Here is a 24,972-nt window from a genome sequence, read left to right as displayed (position 1 = left end):
AAACATACTGTATACATGATAGGCATTCATATTTTTATCTTTTATAGAAATATTGTCCATTGTCGATGATGGGCAACGGCTGAGGTCTCGGCTGTTGTTGGTGTATCTTTATCTCAATTGTGTTGAGACTATTGAAGTAGATCTTTTTTCTTTTGTCTCATTGTTTACATATATGATTGAGAGGTTAATGTTAATTTGAGTAGTCTAATGTAAATATTGATCTAGCTTTATTATTTACTGTCTTTAATTTTCTCTATTGGGATTAGTAGGAAGGTGGGTGCCATTTTGTTTTGCATTACCTCTTTTCTCCTGGTTATGTTAGGGAGTTAGCTTAGCCTGTTGTATTTTGTTTTCTTTTTTTTGTAATATAGTTTAGTTGGTTATATAGGAGTTAGCTTTGTTATGTTTGTTATTTTGGCCTTGCCTCCTTCTGATACCTTTTTTGTTATTCTCTTTTGTTGAATTATGTAAATAAAACTATACTCTCTTTTGCTGCAATTTAGTGGTTGTTGGGGTTATTGTAGCCGTTCTGGGCCTGGAGACGGAGTTTTCTCTGCTTTTATGCATTCATTCGCCACCAACCATATGTTTTTCTGTTGCGATCCTCCCCTAGACCAATTAGGCCATAACTCTATATAACTCTAGTGGTAAACATTAATAAACTGTCTTTTGTTTTTTCCTGAGCAATTTGGAAAGATCTTTTTTAGCCAAGACTTTGGGTACGTGTCCAAACAACTTTCATATATTATCAAATATTCTCTGACATAGCATGTGACAACAAGCCCGGTCTGTTCTACTGTACATGCACAAATAATGCAAGCACATTGATACTTTAAACCAGTAAAACTATATAAATTGTGAATAAGGAAAGCTCATTGTGTGATACATGTTTTATTGTTATGTCAGTATCTCAGGGTTCAGCAACTTCAAAGCAGCTGATGCATGCACCATTTCTCAAATGTCATTTTGAAGTGCTGAATTTCAGTAGTAACCCATCACTCTCTGTATAAATGAAAATGTAATCAACTCATCCATCCCAAGTCTTGTCATGATAGATAGATAGATAGATAGATAGATAGATGGATAGATAGATAGAAACTTTCAAGAAGTGTGTTCCTTATTGGTCCTGTGCATCTGAAGTTTTACACAACAGCATCATGATACATACCATTGAAATCACCACCAAACATCAAAAATGAGCTCACATGCAAAAAGCTCACTAGCACCCTGAGTATACAAGATGGTAAACAGTGTACTTTAAGCAACATGTTCAGCAAGTACAGGTCTTTTTAGCCACTACTGTACAGTTGTGGGATGCTGAATTACCTTGATTTGTGTTGCTATTTTACGGTTGCTTGGTTTTCTTGATCTGCATAGAGCTGTGTGCAATGATGTCATATAACAAAACAATACAGAAAAAGTCCATGAAGAATTAAAAGCACTATGCTATTTAACACAATGGAATTGTGCACTTTTAATTCCATTTTTAAGCTTTTACACAATAAATTACATTAGAAGTACACTTTTTTTTTCTGTATACATCCCCGTAACTTCTAACTGCTGACTAATAATACATTAATGCCAGTATAACAGTGTTATGATGGAATAATATCACACTTTACATCTATTCATATCCACTTTCAAACTACAAAGCTTGGATTGCGAAGAAGTCATGGATTTACACAATATACTGATTGCAAACCCCAGCCAATGTAATACAGCACAATCATCAGACTCAGCACATAACTGCTCGGTTTGCCGGTCATTTATACAACCCAAAATAAAACAAATTACACAATGGAGCTGCTACAATTGTCACGGTGTATCACTCATCAATGCTACAGGTGTATAACAGGACTAAGAAGAACACTAGGACTGCGCTAATACAGTTGCTTTGTCTGGTGATACTACGGTGAAATGGTGTGAAATATAATATCTACGAGGAGCAGGCAAAACTTTATTTTTATGTGTGGGGAATCAACTGTCAGGGTGTCTTTTCTTTGCTATTAACACATGGTTTGACATTCAGTCCTTATTCTCCTGTTCAAGAGGATATTTAGGCTCTAATGAAGATGCTGAGGCACAAAGGGCTGGTCTCATTTTTCAGCTCCACTCCAGTTCAGCCAAGCCCCGTGCTTCAATAGTGTCTAAAACAGAAACAACAACAATATGAGATGGTTAAAGGGATAGTTTACCCCAAAATTAATATTCTGTTCCTCATTTGATTGACTTTTTTTGAAGAATTAAAATGGTCAATTCAACAAGTTGCTCTTTTGAGTCAGGTCTTTTTAATGAATCAGTTGCTCAGGTTCAGTTGCTAGTCTGAATGATTCATTCATGAATCTGACATCGCCACTGATGTCATGAACGTGTTATTTTGTGTTCCACACAAGGAAGACAGTCATACAGGTTTGGAATGACATGATAGTGAGTAAATGATGGTAGAACTTCAATTTTTGGGTGAATTATCACTTTAAGACACTACAGGCAAAAACGTTGTGTTTTCCTGCACTGCTCAGTTTTGAGATTTTGGGATATCTGGCTTTTCATAATATGTTGTTTTAGACTAGTGCACTTAAAACACCCAAAATACACATTTTAAGTGTTTATTTTATTACACTTTTTCTATTTGTGTCTATAGATTTCAATTAAAATACATATCTTCAAGATGTTTTCTCAAAATGACAGTTTTAGCACGCACTTACACCAAACTTTACAGTTTTATTCTGCTGATTTTCATTTATTTATTTATTTATTTTTTACAGGGGGTTTGTTCATATACCATTATCCTGATTTTATACAACATTTTATTCCTAAAAACATGGTGACATTTTTTTTTCTGGCTGTTGACCGTATTTTCTGATTTACGGAATAAGGTTCCATTAGTTAATGTTCGTTAATGCAAGAAACTAACATTAACCTCCTGCATCCCTCTGTCCTTGTACGAGGACATTATATTTTAGTGAATTTCTCTGACACCATACATGTCACAGTTTTAAGATGTCCTGTAGAGAGCACATTCAGGGCTTTTCAGAGATACCAAATGTTTGGAGGTTTCACCAGGACAACAACTTCTCCTTGGTCTTTAAAAATGACTGAATGATCAAATTCAGCACTCTTATGGAAATATAATATTTTGTAATTATCATTTAAATCTGACTAATTTTCAAACTGTTTGTTATAAATCAACATGTTATGGGGTTTCTAATCCAAATATGACTTCCTGTTACAAAACAGGGCATTGATTTCAGTAGAGGACACCAGGACTTAAATCATGTTTAGCAGGCATTTTAGAAGACACAACAAGTGAATAGGGAAAGAAATTACATTTCAATATTCCTATGAAATATTAGATATTATTATGAAAATGTTGCCAACTATTACTCCCATTATTACACTTATTTTTTCGTTACATGTTGCTTACAAGAAAACATTATGCAAATCAGATACAGTGTATAGAAACATTGCATTGGATGGGAAAACCCAAGTATGGCCATTTTACCCACATATTGCATAAAGTGAAATGGTATATCAATTCATTCCGTTATATCTTTCATAACATAGTTGAGAATCATCTTTAAACAAAGTTTGGTTAATTCTGAAACCTGAAAATTGATTGGTGAATGAAAAAAAAAATCCCATTGTTTTTGCCTATACATGTCATTTCATGTAATTTTAAAGTCCTGGTGTCCACTTACAAGGACATAACATATGATGAAAATATTATTTTTTCCAAAAAAATGTTTTTTTCCCCATTTGTTTTTTATGCTCTTAACAATGTAATGACATTAAAAAATACTAAATTCAAAAAACATTTTTTTCTCGGGTCTTAAGAGGTTAACTAAAAATGAGTAATACATTTACAGTGTGTACGGAAAGTATTCAGACCCCCTTAAATTTTTCACTCTTTGTTATATTGCAGCCATTTGCTAAAATCATTTAAGTTCATTTTTTTTCCTCATTAATGTACACACAGCACCCCATATTGACAGAAAAACACAGAATTGTTGACATTTTTGCAGATTTAATAAAAAAGAAAAACTGAAATATCACATGGTCCTAAGTATTCAGACCCTTTGCTCTGTATTTAGTAGAAGCACCCTTTTGATCTAATACAGCCATGAGTCTTTTTGGGAAAGATGCAACAAGTTTTTCACACCTGGATTTGGGGATCCTCTGCCATTCCTCCTTGCAGATCCTCTCCAGTTCTGTCAGGTTGGATGGTAAACGTTGGTGGACAGCCATTTTTAGGTCTCTCCAGAGATGCTCAATTGGGTTTAAGTCAGGGCTCTGGCTGGGCCATTCAAGAACAGTCACAGAGTTGTTGTGAAGCCACTCCTTCATTATTTTAGCTGTGTGCTTAGGGTCATTGTCTTGTTGGAAGGTAAACCTTCGGCCCAGTCTGAGGTCCTGAGCACTCTGGAGAAGGTTTTCGTCCAGGATATCCCTGTACTTGTCCGCATTCATCTTTCCCTCGATTGCAACCAGTCGTCCTGTCCCTGCAGCTTAAAAACACCCCCACAGCATGATGCTGCCACCACCATGCTTCACTGTTGGGACTGTATTGGACAGGTGATGAGCAGTGCCTGGTTTTCTCCACACATACCGCTTAGAATTAAGGCCAAAAAGTTCTATCTTGGTCTCATCAGACCAGAGAATCTTATTTCTCACCATCTTGGAGTCCTTCAGGTGTTTTTTCATGTGTCTTGCACTGAGGAGAGGCTTCCGTCGGGCCACTCTGCCATAAAGCCCCGACTGGTGGAGGGCTGCAGTGATGGTTGACTTTCTACAATTTTCTCCCATCTCCCGACTGCATCTCTGGAGCTCAGCCACAGTGATCTTTGGGTTCTTCTTTACTTCTCTCACCAAGGCTCTTCTCCCCCGATAGCTCAGTTTGGCCGGACGGCCAGCTCTAGGAAGGGTTCTGGTCGTCCCAAACGTCTTCCATTTAAGGATTATGGAGGCCACTGTGCTCTTAGGAACCTTAAGTGCAGCAGAAATTTTTTTTGTAACCTTGGCCAGATCTGTGCCTTGTTGCCAAATTCCCTGTGCCAAATTCTGTCTCTGAGCTCTTCAGGCAGTTCTTTTGACCTCATGATTCTCATTTGCTCTGACATGCACTGTGAGCTGTAAGGTCTTATATAGACAGGTGTGTGGCTTTCCTAATCAAGTCCAATCAGTATAATCAAACACAGCTGGACTCAAATGAAGGTGTAGAACCATCTCAAGGATGATCAGAAGAAATGGACAGCACCTGAGTTAAATATATGAGTATCACAGCAAAGGGTCTGAATACTTAGGACCATGTGATATTTCAGTTTTTCTTTTTTAATAAATCTGCAAAAATGTCAACAATTCTGTGTTTTTCTGTCAATATGGTGTGTTGTGTGTACATTAATGAGGGAAAAAAATGAACTTAAATGATTTTAGCAAATGGCTGCAATATAATAAAGAGTGAAAAATTTAAGGGGGCCTGAATACTTTCTGTACCCACTGTATACAATATTTATTAATCTTTGTTAATATTAGTTAATAAAAATACAACTATTCATTGTTAGTTCATGTTCGCTCAAGTCTATTAAATAATATGAACAGATACAACTTTTGATTTTAATAATGTATTAGTAAATGCTGAAAATAACATTAACTAAGATTAATAAATGCTTTAGAAATATTTTTTTCAGTGTTAGTTCATGATAACTAATATGGTTAACTAATGTTAACAAATGGAACCTAATTGTAAAGTGTTACCAAAAATACTTATACAATGTTCAGATTTATGCAAATGAGTGCATGTTTAATTAAATAATTAATTACTTTTTTTGCATATTTAAACATACATTTCAGAAAACTTGTAATGCAAAAAATGTTGGCAATTTTCAATGTAACCAATCAATTGGGAAATTATAGTAATATCTATTAGTTAATTGTTTATTCACCTGGGGTGTCTTGCATTAATTCAATAATTTTTTTTATTTATTTTAACCATATCTCTGAGTCAACAGCTAAAACAAACCTGTAGTTTTCAGCAATCACCTTTATATTAGATGTTGAGCTTGTCTGAGGTCGGTCTAAGACTCTGGAAAAGTGATGAGTCAATAGCAGCACTACTGCAATCCTGGATCAGGTTCTTGTTGCAGTCACCAAAATCTGGAGCAGCAGACACTTTGGGATGTGAGACCTGCCCGGTCAGAACGAGGATGTCGTCCAAAGCCACAGAAGTCATGCTGTTCTGTGAGATCTCGCTGATGGGGGAATATTCTGGAACAAGATCATCTCTGGACACAGGGCTGCAAGGAAACACATTTTGTTTCATTACAGGGACTGCCAATGTTTTATCAATGTGGTAAGCAAGCTTTAATCTGACCTATTTTCTCTAAAATAACATGGTATAACTTTGTTGAAGGCTGACCTGACATCCATAGACTGGACCCCATCAGAGAGATCATCTGCCGCGCTGCTCTTTGCCTCCAGTGGCTCAAGGCATATGACTGGAGATTCAGATGTTGCCTTTGGTGGACTGTTAATCACTGTGTCACCTGTTGTGCAAGATTAAAGTAGTTTAATCTACAATAAAATTATAATAAATAAGTTATTTTCCCAGATTATTGACATTCTATTTTCGTGGAAGAGACGAAACACTAATTTCAGTTCTTAATTACACCACTTGATGGCACTCTTTCATTTTTCCTATAAACAATGTAGATTTTCCACATGCTGAGTCACTCAGCAACAAGAAACAGATTAATGAGTGTGCATGTTGGAGTGAATTACAAGGACTTATGCTTTTACACAGTGAAAGGGAAGGTTAAGTATTGCTACATGCCCACTGTAGATCTGTATAGTGATACGGGTCATATCATGAGTCAATACCTCCAGTTTCCAAGGGAGACGGCGAGATGGACTGGGAAACAGAAATGGGGGATGGGACTTCCATCTGCGCCTCTTCTTTCTATCCATTACATGACATGAAGTATTATTTGCTACAGTCAGTAAATCATTGTCATCTGATAATGCAATTGGCCTGCAGAGAATTCATTTACCTTTTCTCCATCTTGTTTTCTTGTCCTTTTCATAATCTCCTCAATACGCTGCAAAAATCACAGATACAAACATCACTTAAAAAATAACTTAATGTGAAATATTATTAAACATTAATAAATAAACAATTGTTATGTGAATTATTCTCACTGATACATAAAATAAGTAGTGGCAGGTTATAAAGCAGCAGCCAGTATGAGCTGGTCTATCAAAAACAAATCAAAATTGACATTATTGTACACTAATATTGCATTTTGTATATATATATATATATAAAGAGTTTGTCTTTGTAAACTTTAATCAAAACATAACCTCAGAAAGGACTTTCTTTGTTGGCTTGTCTGACATTTTTTGACTTTTTTCAATCCCTCCCATTCAAGCAGATGGCTTAATTTTGGTATATAACATCCACTTTTGAATAGCCAATCAATTCCCAATGGATAAAATCAAGTTTCATTTATTTTTATTGAAATACATTTGAATATCCCTTTGACGTGGAAATATGTCCGATTATGAAACTCATTCATTCTCATTCACTCATTTCATTTTGACTATACATGCAGACCCGGATTCAACTGCTCTCTAAAGTTTGAATTAAGCTTTAATTAAAAAAATAAATCTGCGCATAGAAAATTAGCCCTTAGAGATTACTACTTCATAATTACTTACCACTAAACTTTTCTTCTTATGATGTACTTCACATTGCATAATCATTGTAAAAGTGTAATTGCATTTTCCATTTATTTCTTGATTTTAAATGTAAACAGACAGAAAAGAGAAGAACCTTCTTCCTTTGCAGTCTCTCCTGCTCCTCCTGAATTTTCAAAAGCTCTCGCTCCTGCCTCTTCCGTTCAGCCTCCCTATGAACGCGCTGCACGGCTTCCTCCCTCTGCCAGACATCATGACACATCACATTTCCAACTATATCACATTCATCCATATCCACAGCTCAAGAAGACAGATTGGTGCTGCACGTGTTTGAGTAAGTGACTGGATGGGTGAGTATGCTGAATGTGTCTTGATGAGTCAGTTTTATTTCTGTGTAATTTTGTTGTCCTGTTGTATTTATGTAATGACTACTTTGATTTTTTTTAAATTATTTTTTTATTAAGTCCATGTTCAGTCTGACACCACTGCTGAAAATGTAATATATATATATTTACTTTTGTTTATTATTATTATTTAATGCATTTTTAATAGAAATCATATAAATTTTTATTATTAATATAATGTAATATAATAATTGATAATAAAAATGCATTAAATAAAAATCTTCTAATTTATTTTATATTATATTATATTATATTATATAAAAGTCCAAGACTACTGCTAATAAATATATATTTTTTTATTTTAAATACATATAATATAATATAATATAATATAATATAATAAATAAAAACTAAAACATCTATTATATGTATATATTATATTATATACTATAACATATATTATATTATATTATAAAAATATATTAAATAAAAATAAAAAAATCAATTAAATTTTCATCAGTGGTCTCAGACATTTGGATCACACTATTTGAACAATTAATATAATTCATTGTTTTTTAATAAACATAATATAATCCCTCTGACCTGTCTCTCCAGCTCATCCTGGAGATCCTTCCAACGTTGTTCCTTTTGGTGTCTGTCCTCCTGCTCTCTCTGGCAGCGTTCCTCCTCCTGTTTCTGTCTTTTCTCCTCCGCCTGTCGAGCTGCCTGCTCCTGCCGCTGTCTCTCCTCTTCCTGCTGCCTCTGGAGTTCCTCAGCCCTGAGCCTGAGATTCATGGAGAAGATAATATATAATACAGCAGCAAACACATAAATGTGACACACAGACCCTAGAGACACACAATATCTCTACCTCTCGTCTTCTAGTCGTTGCTTTTCTTCCTGTTCCTTCTGTACTCTGGCCAGGCGTCGTCTCTCTGCCAGCAGCCTGGAGGCCTCCTCGGCATCAGTGGTACCTGCTTTCCCAGTGGGAGTCACTGGAGACTCTGAAACACAAGACATATGTGACAGACATATGGATTTGAAACTGTTGTGGGTGAGTAAATGATGACAGAAGAGGATGTTGTTTTGGCCTGTAGATTAGGCTTGAAATTAAAAAGAAATATTAAAAATCATTCTCACAAATTGAAATAAATCTGAAATAAAACGTAAAAAACATAATAGGACCCCTTTAATGAATACTATAATAGAATATAAATTAATAGTACAAAATTTTCATTTTTGGGTGAACTATTCCTTTAACAAAACATTACCTGCATTGTGTCCAAATTCCTTGCTTGTAGATTTTGGGATTCTCTCTGCTTTGGAGGTCTTTCTCTCTAGAGTGCTGTAGCCTTTACTCTCCATGGTCCCTTTCTCTTCTCCTTCCCACTTCTTGTTCTCTAAACTTGGTGTAGTGGCTCTGTGCCTCATAGGGGAAGGCGGGTATTGACCCGGGGAAGCTGGGGACTGGATGCGGCTCTTACAGGACCTTGATCTGAATTACAAATGTAAAGGCAAAATATACACTCTGCTTACAGCTTTTAAAGTCTTTAAATAAATAATGACAACAAGTAAATGATTAGATACAAAAGATAAACCTTTTCGGTGTGCTGGGGTTCTTCTGGGTTGAAGAACTTCGGGTGGGTGTTGTTGGAGACTCGAGTTTTTTGATAGATGAGTCAGCTAAGATTTGGGCAATACTCTTTTCTGGTTTCTCACTCTAAACACCCAAAACAGACACAAAAATTATATATTGGCCCAATTTGCTGTTCTAACAAAGCTTAGTCTCTCAGCCAACCCAGAAACCCCTTAATATAAAAAATTTAGATTTTCTCAGTAACACTTTAGAATAGGGATCAATTTCATAACATTTGGTATCCTGCACTGACAATTAACAACAATTTGCAGCATTTTTAAATTTAGCTTAAGGTTCATTTATAAGTATACTATTGTTTATGGTTACATCATAATACTTTAGCTAATTTATACTTGAAATAACTTTAAATGTTAAAATGCATTAGTATAGGAAAAAACAGGTATTAACATTAATAAATGCAGCATTGAATTGTTTATTCACAATAACTAATGCATTAAAGGGATAGTTCACCTAAAAATTTAAATTCTACCCTTATTTACTCACTCTCATGTTGTTATAAAATGTTTTTGACTTTCTTTCTTCTGCAGAACATAAAAGGAGATATTTTGAGAAATGTTTCTCAAATATCTATGAATTATTTTATGTTCCACATAAGAAAGTCATACAGGTTTGGAACAAGATGAAGGTTAGTAAATGATGACAGAATCTTAATTTTTGAGTGAACTATCCCTTTAACAAATCAATTTTACCATCAATAGTGACAACACTGTAAACCCAAAAAGTTGGCATCAGTTACATCAAATTTTTTGAGTTGGAAATTTAAAGTTTAAGTAAGCAGAACTGGCAGATTTCAATTTTATACTCATACATTTTAACTGCTCTTAACTTGAAATTTTTGAGTAATTTATACATTAAACTTAAAATTATTTTAAATAAAAAAAACTCTAAATTAGCATAAACATTAAATACTACTAAATTTCCCACTTAAAGGGTTAGTTCACCCAAAAATTAAAATTCTGTCATTAATTACTCACCCTCGTGCTGTTTTACACCAGTAAGACCTTCGTTGATCTTCGGAACACAAATTAAGATATTTTTGTTCAAATCCGATGGCTCAGTGAGGCCTACATAGGGAGCAATGACATTTCCTCTCTCAAGATCTATAAAGGTACTAAAAACATATTTAAATCAGTTCATGTGAGTACAGTTGTTCAATATTAATATTATAAAGCGACGAGAATATTTTTGGTGCGCCAAAAAAAAACAAAATAATGACTTATATAGTGATGGCCGATTTCAAAACACTGCTTCAGGAAGATTCGGAGCATAATGAATCAGGGTGTCGAATCATGATTCGGATCGCGTGTCAAACCACCAAACTGCTGAAATCACGTGACTTTGGTGCTCCGAACTGCGGATTCGACACGCTGATTCATTATGCTCCGAAGCTTCCTGAAGCAGTGTTTTGAAATCGGCCATCACTATATAAGTCATTATTTTGTTTTTCTTTTTGGCGCACCAAAAATATTCTCGTCGCTTTATAATATTAATATTGAACCACTGTACTCACATGAACTGATTTAAATATGTATTTAGTACCTTTATGGATCTTGAGAGAGGAAATGTCATTGCTCCCTATGTAGGCCTCACGGAGCCATCGGATTTAAACAAAAATATCTTAATTTGCGTTCCGAAGATTAACGAAGGTCTTATGGGTCTGGAACGGCATGAGCGTGAGTAATAAATGACAGAATTTTCATTTTTGGGTGAACTAACCCTTTAACATTAATCTTGCATAAAAAAAAAACCCATTATATAACACTTAATTTTAGCATTTATTTTCCCTTTTGAGAGTCATGGCAAAGCATGCTGGGAAATAGAAATCCTAGCCCAGTTTCAGGTAAATTTAAGTTTGTCTAAATAAAAAGAAACAAGTTCATAAAACTCAAAACAATGAGGTGATTCAGGTTACTTAAAATGTGTCAGTTTCATGAACTCAAAAGAAAAATAAAGTTCTAAATACTCATAAAAGTTTGAAATTTTGAAACTAATTTGTTTAATTTGAGTTTGCCCTACTCAAACCAATTAATTATTTTGATCGTTAGGGTTTACAGTGAATAATATTCAACATTATCAATGATTTTTACCTTCTACACTGCAAAAAAAGCTTTTCTTACTTAGAGTTTTTGTCTTGTTTCTAGTCCAAATATCTAAAAATTCTTAAATCAAGAAGCATTTTCTAGACAAGTAAAAAAGCATTTTGTGCAGTGCAGACATAATTAATGTACGATTTAAAAAATATATTTCTGTCATGACGGCTCTCTGAGAGCTGGCCACTGCCAATACACACGACATAATGCAATGAGCAAGCAAGACATGCTGCTGCTATACAAGCATAAATGAATCACACCTGCAGATCTATACAGGTGGAGCTGGGGAAGGTGGAGGGTTTCTGAAAGCACGCTGCAAACTGCTACAGCAAACAATAGGCAAGAATTTGGTTGAGCAGTGAGCTCATTGCCTACAAATACAGTGGGAACCAATCAGCTGTGCCCCATAAAGAATGATGTGATTGCAAGCAGATTGGGTTAAGAACTTATAAGCCTGCGCCATCTAGAGTTTCATGACAGAACTTTGTATTTATTTTATGTTTCATATATCTGTCAACAGAATTGCTTGATATAAAGACAGTATTGCAAGTTATAATGTCAGAATTGTGAGACATAAACTCGCAATTGCGTTTTATAATGTTTAATTATGAAGGGAAAAAGACTGACGTTTCTTCTCAGAATTGCATGTTTATACCTCACAATTAACTATATAAACTCACAATTCTGAGTTTATATCTTGCAATTCTGACTTTATAAGACGCAATTGTGAGTTTATATCAAGCAATTCTGACTTTATATGATTTTTAAATCTTGCAATTCTGAAAAAAGTCAGAATTGTGAGATAAAAAGTCGCAATTACCTTTTTTATTTTTTCATTTAGTGGCGGAAACAAGCTTCCATAACATAACCCTTGCTGGACATTCACAGACCCCTGCTGAAAAATCTATTGCTATAAATCCACAACTGGACCTGGACATGCTCAGAACTGAACAGTGTAGTTGCTAGGAGACCAGCTCCTCTGTGGGTTGTGTCCCACTGTGCTTTGCACCAAATATAAAATTCTGAGCTATCTTTGACAAAATGTTGATCACATCCATGCAGATCAGACCTGAGGGGTTTTCGGGGTTGTGGCTGATCCTCTGGAGTCGTTTGATGGTCCACAGAACGATGCACTAACCTTCTTCCGCTCGGCTCTATTGGGTGACGCCCTGTAAGGAGACCTGTGAGGGCTGGAGGAGGCTATTCGGGAACAAAGACAAGACACTGAGGGGCCAAAGGTCACAGGAAGACAAAGGAGCAAATAGGGGCAGGGCAGAGATTGAAAACAATTAAATAGTGAAGCTTAATGTAAAAAAAAAAACACTTGCCTTTCTCTGTCATATTAGGCAAAGTTGTGGAGGAGGAGGAGAGATGTCTGCTCAGGACAGAGTCTGGGGACTCGGGCGGAATAATAAAATCTTGGACTGCAGTGAAACATATTACAAATAGTTCCAGGGAGAAAGAAAACACAGGCACAAATGATCAGACACAATGATAATGATATTCATTCACAGTTATTTTGAAGATAAACGCCAGAGGTTTTCTTTCTGATTAATAATTAGAGGCCATTTGGGCATGAATATTTACACTGATCAAAGACTTTCATGGCGAGCAGCAGGCTCATTTTCATATGAGGTAGATTTTTGTACAGATTTGCTAAGCTAGGATGTTTGTTAAGCTCGGATGTTGCATTTAAAATGAGCCAACAGATGAGACCCCCCTGTGCATTCTTTAGGGAGTGCAATGCAGCTCAAGGCGGATCAAGATTTCACATCCTCTCCTGTGCATCCGGACCCCTTACTGGGCGGGGAAGAATATGACGGTCTCCATAGCTGATGCATGTAATCTCTATGTCCTGTTATAGGAATTATGATTGGTTTTATATCCAAACATTTTCATTTCCTCATTAATGTGCATTTACATTCACCTTAAAAAAAAAAAGACAGTAAAAAAACTAGTCCAATATACAAACAAAAAATAGGAAGGAGATGTCTGCCCATGCAAAACATGATGATAGGGTGTTTCCAGGGCGCTGCAACATAAATATAGCGTACAACTGCACATTCACCACAAAGAGTATTATGATGGTTACAACTAGACTTTTACATTTTATGAAGTCAACATCAGGGTACTGCTATGTGGCTGCTAATGTAACAGAGGCTAGACGCTAAAGACGCTAAAGACTGCGGTCTTTAGCATCTTTGGTAGTGCCGGAAGCACCAGTTTGAATCCCTCTTGGAGCACTGCGAGTAGAACCGGAGGGGTTACACTAAGATGTTCTGAGAGTTTTTTTCTGTGGATAACACTATTTGAAATAAAATGAAAATATTTCCATTAGGTTTTCTTTTTACATTACATTAATATTTAATTTCATTTGGCTTTAGGATACGATATATATATATATACAGTATGTAATACAAAACAACAGTATGAAAGCCAATTGTTTATATGCTAATATAAAGTAGCATATTGCTATTTGAATGATTTTTAGCATATTGCTATGCGGAAGTTCAGGGTTTTGAGTAGTTTTCAGCATACTGCTCTAGGGTTTTTTGAGTGGATTCTCACTGGCTTGAGTCCAAAGTGCTGACACACTATGTTATTCTGGTCCCTAGATACGCTCACATTCCTCATTCAAAGTCAAAGGGTTTTTTCACCTGTTTTATCATCTGACAGGCAACAATTTTAAGTCAGATCACTTAGAAATGATGATTTAATACATGAACAATAGCAATAGTGATGTTTGCCTTAATAGAGTTCACACAAAAATGAAAATTCTGTCATTAATCATTCACCCTCATGTCGTTCCACACCCATAAGACCTTTGTTCATCTTCGGAACACAAATTAAGATATTTTTGATGAAATTCGAGAGGTATATGACTCGTCCAAAGACAGCCAGAAATGTACTAAAGACATCATTAAAACAGTCGACGTGACTGCAGTGGTTCAAACTTAATTTTATGAAGCGACGAGAATACTTTTTGTGCGCAAAAACAAAACAAAAATAATGACTTTATTCAACAATATCTTCTCTTCTGTGTCATTTTCATATGTTGTTTATGTCCAGCGCTTCCAGGTTCTACGTCAGAACTTCGACTCATTATTGGCCGGCTCCTGCGTCAACATCACACGCATGCGTCATGCTGCTCACGTGTGCAGCTTTGGCCAATACTGAGCCGGCATTCGGACGCAAACACGGAAGCTTTCACTGTGCTTACTGCGGCAACAGCGTAAAGATAATGACAAGGAAGAGAAGAGATTGTTGAATAAAGTCGTTATTTTTGTTTTGTTTTTGCGCACAAAAAGTATTCTCGTCGATTCATAAAATTAAGGTTGAACCACTGCAGTCACGTTGACTTTTAACAATGTCTTTAGTACCTTTCTGGACTTTGAAAGTGGTGATTACATTGCTGTCTATGGACGAGTCATATACCTTTTGGATTTCATCAAAAATATCTTAATTTGTGTTCCGTAGATAAACGGGTGTGGAGCGAAATGAGAGTGAGTAATTAATGACAGAATTTTCATTTTTGGGTGAACTAACCCTTTAACAAGCACCAGTAATAATAAAACTTACCACAGAAATAAACAAGAAAACAAAGCATTAAAAACACCTATGGGCAAGGCCAATACACACTACAGTTCAAAAGTTTGGGGTCAGTAAGATTTAAAAAAAATAAATTAATACTTTTATTCAGCAAGGATGCAATAAATTGATCAAAAGTGACAGTAAAGACATTTATGTTACAAAAAAAAAAAAAAAAATTCTATAAAAAAAGGCTATTCTTTTGAAGGATCATGTGACACTAGAGTAATGGCTGCTGAAAATTCAGCTTTGCCATCACAGGAATAAACTATATTTTAAAATATATTAAAAAGTTATTTTAAATTGTAATAATATTTCATAATAATACTATTTTTACTGTATTTTTGATCTGCCTTGGTGAGCATAAGAGACTCCTTTCAAAAACATTAAAAAATCTTACTGACCCCAAACTTTTGAATGGCAGTGTAGATCTTAGGACGCATATAACTTACACCTATGTAAAATCTCATGCACATGCAAACCATCACAAATACAACATCTGAATCACTGTGACTCAAACTTTAGAAAGTGAACGGGGACGACACATAAAGCAGCATGAAGTCAGTACCGTTCCTGGATTTGCTGGCAGGAGGAGGAGCAGCGGGGTCATTGGCTAAGGAGGCTGAAGCAGGAGGAGAGGGCGGGGCAATCTTAGGATCACCTGTGCGGCAGGTGATGCAAAGCAGAGAAAGCACAGGTGCGTGAGCACGACAAGAGTATTTCACAAGCTCACATTGAATATTATGAGAAGTCATAACAGTGTGTCCCTGTGAAATACTGATATACCCCGTCAGCAGTTTTTCTCTGACGGGAAGCTGCATAATTTCCAGCAGGGCATTTTTATTTATTTATTTTAAAAAAAGTAATTTTGCTAATAAAAGCAGGATGGTAATATGAACCACTGCAAGATGAAATAACCCAGAGCATGCATCTAATGCGATGATATCAGGTTATCAAAGAGCCTAATGTTCTCCAAGGGCAACCAAACTCATTCTCAATCATTCGCCCTTAATACCCACAAAGCAAAACAGACGTTACATGCATGTTATCCAGATATATTATAAATCTGACTCAGGATCAGGCTTAGAGCTCTGCTCTTCGAGAGTGTAAATAATTGATGTAGTTATGAATGCACCACAGATTCAGGATGGTGCTTTCGTGTCTGTCTTCAGCATTTTTTTCCTGGAGCTGATTTACCCGCGCCTCAGGTCTACTTTTTAGGAGAGTTATAGGCTTGTGTAATTGAAACGTTGGGGTGAGGTGTGGGGGAAGCATTGTTTAAAGTCAGAACGTGGCAGTGACAGAGCAAAACGCCTTCAGCTGCGCAGTCTAATATGCCCTGTGCAGGCACAGTGACAGCACAGTTTATGGTGTTTGTTCTCCAGCCAAAACAGCCCAAATTGCCCCTTGCCCCCAGGCAGAGCTATTGCACGGATGATTTATAATGACTATGAGTCTCTGATCAGTCGCTGACAGCGCTAACCTTGAGGCAGAGTGTTTTTCTGTGACAGGGATGACTCCTTTAGATCAGCAACAGCTCGACGCCTGTGTGACACTGCAGCTCCCACATAAAACAGCTGCATCTGTCTGATTTCCATCCCACAGCTCCCGTACCAGTCAATATCGCAGTCGGTTTTACAACAAAAGGGCTGCAGTGCAGTTTCCACACCCTGTTTTCCTATCTCTCCATCTGAGAGTTCACACAAGGGACCCTCCACGCCCTAGCAAACGCACACTCACCCTCGCAGACTCCGGGAGGTCCGCCCCAGGTCCATCGTTTGGGCCTCTGGTCCACCTGCAGGTTCCGTTCCATGGAACGTCGCATCAGGGCCTCCAGTCGCTCCTGTTCGTTGCGTTCCAAAACAGGAAAGAAAAGAGACTCTCTGACCGAGCTGTCGCTACGACGCCGAGAGGACGGGGATGAGGCTGGCTGCTCCATGGCGACCACCTCTCCTATCCGTCTCCGACTCTCCCTCTCTCCCTGTATGTGTGCGAGCAAAATGATGAGGGCCTTGCCTTCTGTTTCTGCCTCTCTCTCCCTCACTCTCCCTTGCACTCAGCGACTCTCTCTTTGTATCTCTCTCCTCCCAGGTGACTGTGTGTCTAAGAGAGAGTATAGCCAGACGAAGGAGAGAACTGCCATACATAACTCCACCCACACCCTCCCCCCTCAGCAGCTGACAGAAATGGTGAGCACACACACGGACTGAGTATTACAATGACACAGGCTGAATCAGTGAAAATAGGGAAGCCTATATTTATTTTCCTGAAATTCTCTCTCTATCTACCACATCTCTCTGCATTTCCTCTCACCAGTATAACCTTGTTTTTCCCTCTGATTTTAATATTTTGATTGATTTTGCATATATGGGCATGACTCTTTCTGAAGCACTGATGTTTACACATGCAAAATTACACAATTACACAGCCTTCCAGATTCAGGGGAGTACAACACATTGTCAATATAATCATAACAGTGAAATAACGTGGCTCTCTGGAGTATTGGTCAACATGGCATTCAAATAATATGTATAATGATCGTTAAACTGGGTATAAATGACCACCCCAGGTCGCCAATTTTTTTCATAGCTTATCTCTGTTCTAGTTTATCTCATATCACTCAGTAGCCTCTTTGTTTATAATAAAGATGTATATAACACACTTTACAAAGGGATCCCTTGTGAAAAAGAAGTGTGCTAAAATGTATTTTATGTGCACTTGTAGTGTACTTCAAATCTTAAAAGTATATTTTGTACTGTATTTGAAAATAATTTTTAAATCTTACTTTTAAAAAGTGGCCTATGTAATAATGTCAAATTAAAAGTTTGATTTTAACGTACCATCTAAATCATTATGTTTTAATAATCTTATGTTGTGCTTATTTTGTACACTTATTTTGATTTGTTGACTAACATACTAAAGCACATGTAAAGTACTTGATTATAATTTTAAACTGTAGTACATTATTCAATATTACGTTTAAAGTTAATATATTTTAAATGTACGTTTGTATGTATTTAAATTGGAACGTCATCATTACAAATGTGTAATCTCCAGGGCTTGAAAATTAACTTTTTTGCTCACCAGCCACTGTGGCTAGTGGTTTTCTAAAGTTACTAGCCACTCAGCATTTTCACTGGCCACAATTTTGACATCGACACCATGAAAAACTGCCATAAAGATATTTTTAATACTATCATATAATTTGGGCGCAGGTGTATTAGGCTGCTGTCACTTTAAGACCTGATGCACGGATCCATTATACTGTTACACATGCGTTTTCTTTCTCAACTGTTTACGTTCACTTAAAACAATAATGTTTAAGCGCAATACGCAGCAAAAAGAACTCAATTTAGTACTGAGAGGTGGCTTTATGTGTGCGTACTTTGGTTGTGGGCACAAAATCTGTGGGAATGAGTGAAATTATGTGCAACCCCACACCGAAATTCAAGCCCTGTAACACCAACAATATTCATCCGGAGCAAATGAAACGAGTGAGTGAGGGGAGGCGGTTTTGTGTGTCAGCTTGCTGTCAGAGAGATGAGAGAGTGAGAAAGCGCAGCTAGTATCGTGTATCTATTCTGTAGAAAATGAGTATTGGAAGCATTTCAGATAGGTATCGATATGTATCGAAAAATCTATATTTTTGACAACACTACATTGCACTTAGTTTATTATTTCGGATGCCTTTTTAAAAGACTACAGCTGAAAAAACTGATATATTATATATAAAATTCAACCCGCCAAAGTGGCTAGAAGCTTTGGCTACTGCTTTTACACGCCACTGCTGAAATCCACCTGCATTTGGCAGGTTGGCGGGTGTTAATGTCAAGCCTAGTCTACAAATTTCAAAAGAAATGGCATTAAAGTAGTAAATTTTAGTTTACCATAAAGGCTTGTCAGTACATTTGTCAGTACACTTTAACCATATTGGAAAGACAATAGAAGTAATGATTAAATAACATATAATGTTGTACGTAAGTCAAAAAAGCACTAAAAAATTAAGCCAATTGCATTTATTATAATATTTAACCACCATACATTTTTATTTTATTGCAATTAACAAGCAGATAAGTGCCTGAAAACATTACAATTAGTTTGCACTTAAGTATATTCTTTTAAAGTATATTATTTTTGTAATAAGTACTCTTTTTAAAAGTATGCTAAAGTATACTTCTTTTTCACAAATAGTTCACTCAAAATGAAAATTCTGTCATCATTTACTCAGACTCATGTCAACCCAAACCCCATGATGTTCTTTCTTCTGTGGAAGAAAAAAAGTGAATTTTCTGAGAACATCCTGGTCGCTTTTACATTTAATGAAAGTGAATGGAGACTGGGTCTGTCAAGATCTAAAATAAAAAAAGACACCATAAAAGTATCATAAAAGCAATCTGCATGACTTGTACACTATATTCCAAGCCTACAATAATGCTTTGCATTTGTGTGAGGAACAGACTGAAATTAGTTCAGTCATATGAACTACTAAAATGACATGCAAACGCTATTTGTCGGCAAACACCATTGTTCCTCACACAAAGTCATCGTATGACTTCAGAAGACACAAAATATAGTGCATGCATTGTATATGGACCATGTTTGTGGTAATTTTATGGTGCTTTTGTAGCTTGACAGATCCAGTCCCTATTCACTTTCACGAAAAAGTGCAGGCAGGGAATTTTTCAAAGACCCACATTTTGTGTTTCACAGAAGTAAGTCACACAGATTTGAAAAGAAATGCAGGTGAGTAAATGACAGACTTTTCTTGTTTCTTTTCTTTTTTTCTTTCTTTTTTTTGGGTTGGGGGGGTTCACAAATGGTAAAATAATTGAAATCCAAATGCAATCAACAGATTATAAAACATATAAACAAGAAAAAATAAAATAAAATAAAAAAAAAGCAGTTAAAACTTGATTTCATCATAAAGACCCTCATAGCAGTGTAATAAGTGTAATAATGTACAGTCATTATCGCAAAAAAAATCCCTTTAGGGTGATGCAAACCCCTCATATGTCTTACATTCTCCTCTAACATCTCATTATTTTTTCATTTGATTAATCTGATGAAGAAGACAGCAAAAAAGATGATGAATGACTTTGAGTGTACACAAAACTAGGTGGCTCATGCTGCATATTGTCTGAATGTAAATAGGCCAGGCTACTGCTACAGATTTGATACCACTGCAGATACCGAGGTGCCAGAATTAATTTAAATCCAAACGCTGACCAAGATCAGAGTCATCTGAGGTAAAACTAGACATTATAGTGGCAACGCTACCATGCCAGAACACAGAAACAGCACCACACCCTGCATACAATGATCCACTGCCTAACTGCAGTCTCTGTTAGTAGGCATCATAATGACACCATACAGTATTTTGCATCTGAGTTCCCTTTTAGCTTCTTCAAACACGCCCTTACTATGTCACACTATGTTTTTCTAGGGTAATTTGATTTGTACATGTCAGTTAAGGATGGATATCGGGAAACGTGAGGTCATTTGACCACTCCAGAGAGAGTCACCAATCATTGCAGCATCTGACTGGGGGTGGCTAGTTTTCAATCAATATAAACAAAGACTTCGCTCTCCTGCTCAGACAAAGCTCAATGTCACAAAAGGTGGGAACTCTAGGAGGTTCAATTCGACATGAATAAAGACACAATTATGCACAGATAACAAAAACTATTCCTTTTATAAAATATAACCAGAGCCCAGTAAAAATGTCAACATTTATGATGTCAGTCACCATCACAAATACGGCATCTTGAATTAAAGGTGCAATAGGTGATTCTCTACAGAAACATTTTTTGTTATGCTGATTGAAAGTCTCCTCATATCCTGATAGCAATCACTATGTTAAATGGTCTAAATGCAATTTTATAAATATATATCATATGTGGAAGGCGTAGGACCATAAAATGTAAATCCAATCATCATATTAAGTCCAAATGAAATAATATGATATCCTACCTGCCTGTCAACATATGTTTTTACCCACGCACACCCTGTTCACGCAGACATCATACATCATCAACGCGTTTCATGCTATGCAGAGTTTATACAGACAGACGTCAGTCACGGAGCACCGCAAACAAACAGCAGCCACCTTTTACAGTTCCTACCAAATCAAAACAATGAGCTTATGCTGCGTTCACACCTTAACTACCGTAATTAAGAGATGACAACCTGTGACGTTCTACCCGGAGCTGTTCAGTCAGACTCGGAATTATGCATTTCCAAAATGCGTTTGGACAACGATTTGCAGGGAGGGTGGGATCATATGCTTTCAATGCTAGCAGGCTAACGTTAGCATTTCTCAGATCACCTACTGCACCTTTAATATAAATGCCAGTTGTTTGACTACAACGGTTCAGCTTTCATATTACCACATAAAAAATAGTGGAATGACTTGCTAAACCTAAAAAATATATCATTTTAGCTCAGGTTAGAAGATGATGCGTGTCATTTTTTGTGCCACCAACAGATTTGCAAAGATAACAATTGTTTCCAAACTGATTTCCCAAACGCCTGGATCTTCCATTAGACAAAATGGTAGTCCCGCCCCCAAACTTACACCATTGGTTAAGTATGTGTTGTCGTCTCACATCTACCAGCAGGGGCTAACTGTACCATGCTAACATGCTAAACATGATATTTAGCATGTTAGCATGGTGCAGTTAGCCCCTGCTGGTATATATGATGTATATACACTACTGTTCAAAAGCTTTAAAAATATATATTTTTTAATGTTTTTGAATGAAGTTTCTTATCCTTACAAAGACAGTAAAATCAGTAATATTGTGAAATATTACAATTTAAAAGAACTGTTTTCTATTTTAATACATTTTAAAATGCGATGGCAAAGCTGAATTTTCAACATCATTACTCCAGTCTTCAATGTCACATGATCCTTCAGAAATCATTCTAATATGATTTCATTTCTTATTATTATCAATTTTGAAAACAGTTGTGCTGCTGAATATATTTGTGGAAACTATGATTCAGAATTCTTTGATGAATAGAAAGTTCAATAGAACAGCATTTATTTGAAAAAGAAATCTTTCATAAATTTAATTACTGTCACTTTTCAATGCATCCTTTCTGAATAAATGTATTTATTTCTTTAAAAAACAGTTTGAACAGTAGTGAATATATTACTTACATTATTCCCTTTCTGCCGCATTTGACCCCACAAACTGTTAAATATTATGTTTTAATAGCTACAAAATTACACACACCACCTTTAAGATTAAACATACTGAATAGAAAAAATAAATAGCAAGCATAATGTATGCATAATAAAAATAATAATTTTATCATAATATTATAAGCTAAAAAAATCAAAACAAAAATAGAGACAGTAAAAAAAATACTTCACACCTGTTCTCTGAGCGAATATACCCCAAAGAGAATAAAGTTCATCTGTAACCCCTGACCTTTTCCTCCTCTATGCGCTGCCTCCTTTTCTCCTCCACGGCTGAACGCCGGAGCATCTCCTTTTGCCGCTGCTCCTCCAGACGCCTCCCTCGCTCCACCATCGAGCGTTCATACTGCTGCTGTGCGCGCTGTTCCTTCTCCCAGAGAGCTCGCTCCCGCACAGCTAGAGAAACGGTGGGGGTGTACACGGATAAGTCTATAGATTGCCCTGATACGGGAAAGGCCAAGCCTCTCCCTACCTGCTGACAATACTGATTCATTTGTGCTAAGCACTTAGTGGAGAAGTCTTCCGCTACTCAAGATCCATCAGATTCAGTGATGAATGGAGCAGTAGTCTATTGCCCCTGAAATTACCCTCTCCTTTAATTTATCCACCAGATTGTCATGAAATCCATTTAGGAATTAAAAGTGGCATAATGTTATAGACAATTCCGAAAGGAACGTATCATTTTATGTTTCTTTGTTGACACAGTAATATCTGAATCTTAGTAGGACAGACTGTTTATTAAAAGACTTGCAGCTCACCTTGGCTTCTATCTTTCTCCTCTCTTCTTTCTTTGGCCAGTCGAATTCTGTCCTTTTTCGAGCCTCCATCTTTGAGTGCGAAAAGAAATCAAATGTTAAAATGCACATAAACAGTGAGTGAAACACACCTTGACTATGGAGTCTATGGAATCATGATCCAAGCCAAGGATGTAATCAAATATTCAAGCCCCCCTCAATGGTAGTTATAGGCCCAGTTACAAGCACTAAAACAGAGGGGTGGCTTTAATTGTGTAACGGTATGCAAATATATGCAAAGTCAAAATGCTCAAGGGGAACACAAACACGATTTTTTATAAAGTGATTTTCCACGATTCACAGCAGCGCCTGTGGCACAGACTGTCAGGTCCCTGTTAGCTTCAAATCTAAAGCACGTTTCACACAGCTGAGGAGAAATTCTTTGCTTTTAAAGGAAAAGACATTCATATTGGACAATATGTATTATAAAATCATTATAATAATCAATTTAAATGTAGGAAGTGCAAAGCATGCCTGAAAATCAATAAACTCAATATCAAACACATTTATTCTGACGTGTCTGTTAGAAACATAGATATAAATAGCTGGTTGTCACAAGGGCTGTAGTGCAATTACACAAATGTGTTTTCTACTGCAGTGATTTTGTATGTTGGTTTCAAAAATGTTTTCCCCTTAATTGTCTTAAAGTAGAGCTTCTGGGCTGTTTTAAACACATTTATGCAATATATTACTTAATATATTTGTTGGCTAAAACAATGGTTTGATTCTTTTTTCTGTTTCATGATTGTTTTACTGTTTAAATTTAGCTGTGAAGCCTATAATTAGCTGAATAAGGGCAGGTACCAATTTACCCCATGTAATGTGACAGCATGTCCTGCTATTGGGGCATGTTGTCACAAAAGATCAATGTGTTTTTAATGAACTGCATCTTTTTTTTTCCTGGGTAATAACAGAGGTAATCTTTAATAGCTTTTTCGTAGTCAAGACTTTAGGTATTGGTAGAAGCATAAATGTAACCAACGCTGAGAAGTATTTACTGGCATAAACTAGACTTGGTCTTTCCTATGATAAATATATATTTATATATACATATGCAAAATAAAAGGAATACTCTCCCTCTCTCTTTATATAAGGTTTGCAAAAACGTCTGTTTCCCTTTCATAAGGGTAACTCAGTCTTCACCTGGACAGGTCAGTCTTAGGTTCCCCATTCTGCTCTCACCTCAGTCGCCTGTTTCCATGACAACGTCTCAAGATGCTCGCTTTCCCCGTTATCCGTTCCTCAATACTGTCATATCTGGGTGAGGCTTGTATTTTAAAGAATGAAAATATAACATAACGTACCTGTCAGGTTTTCCACAGTCGTGGCCATGTCCAGTTTATCTCAGGGTGTACTCCAACGACTAATATCCAAATGACATTCCGACCCAACACATTTAACTATCACTATTTAGTTGAAAAATCAAAACGCGATGGAAAAAAACAGTTCACCTCAGGTTTAATTCATCCGAACCTCATCACGGTCCTCGAACAGGTATTACTGGTGAAGGCTGAAGCCGCAAGAGCGCGAGGTTCTAAAAAATTATAACACGCTCGACCAATCGCCGCGTGCCGAGCGCACGCGCGTGTAAGCAATGCACCCAGGA

General features: G+C 36.4%; 1 protein-coding gene across 6 annotated transcripts; it reads right to left on the bottom strand.

The window, feature by feature from the left end:
* Positions 1-875: 875 nt before the first annotated feature.
* On the bottom strand, positions 876-24,972 carry map7d2b (MAP7 domain containing 2b). 6 transcript variants are annotated; one of them, XM_051881945.1, is made up of 17 exons: positions 24,671-24,968; positions 23,331-23,399; positions 22,805-22,968; positions 17,109-17,349; positions 15,937-16,029; positions 13,109-13,204; positions 12,850-12,980; positions 9,632-9,753; positions 9,305-9,528; positions 8,905-9,037; positions 8,637-8,817; positions 7,826-7,930; positions 7,044-7,091; positions 6,874-6,952; positions 6,413-6,539; positions 6,017-6,290; positions 876-2,147 (listed from the first exon to the last, which is right to left on the bottom strand). In XM_051881945.1, the coding sequence occupies exons 1-16, from the start codon at positions 24,696-24,698 to the stop codon at positions 6,044-6,046; spliced, it is 2,088 nt and encodes a 695-aa protein (XP_051737905.1). In that variant the 5' UTR covers positions 24,699-24,968; the 3' UTR covers positions 876-2,147; positions 6,017-6,043. The 6 variants fall into 6 exon arrangements, with proteins under 6 accessions (XP_051737905.1, XP_051737904.1, XP_051737907.1 ...); XM_051881944.1 differs by having other exon boundaries at positions 6,037-6,290; positions 24,671-24,967; XM_051881947.1 differs by having other exon boundaries at positions 6,037-6,290; positions 17,109-17,211; positions 24,671-24,966.

This window comes from Ctenopharyngodon idella, chromosome 23 (genome assembly GCF_019924925.1).
Source record: "Ctenopharyngodon idella isolate HZGC_01 chromosome 23, HZGC01, whole genome shotgun sequence".
Lineage (NCBI taxonomy): Eukaryota > Metazoa > Chordata > Actinopteri > Cypriniformes > Xenocyprididae > Ctenopharyngodon > Ctenopharyngodon idella.
Note: the sequence above shows the minus strand (reverse complement) of the source record. Positions and strands in the feature narration are given on the sequence as shown.

What these genes read in the sequence shown, in the direction of transcription:
- map7d2b (XM_051881945.1), bottom strand. Translation starts at nt 24,698, where the DNA reads ATGGCCACGACTGTGGAAAACCTGACAG. An exon ending in AGCGCATAGAGGAGGAAAAG is followed by an intron (nt 17,350 to 22,804) that starts GTCAGGGGTTAC and finishes GCACACATACAG; the next exon opens with GGAGAGAGGGAGAGTCGGAG. An exon ending in AGAGACTGCAAAGGAAGAAG is followed by an intron (nt 7,092 to 7,825) that starts GTTCTTCTCTTT and finishes TGATTTTTGCAG; the next exon opens with CGTATTGAGGAGATTATGAA.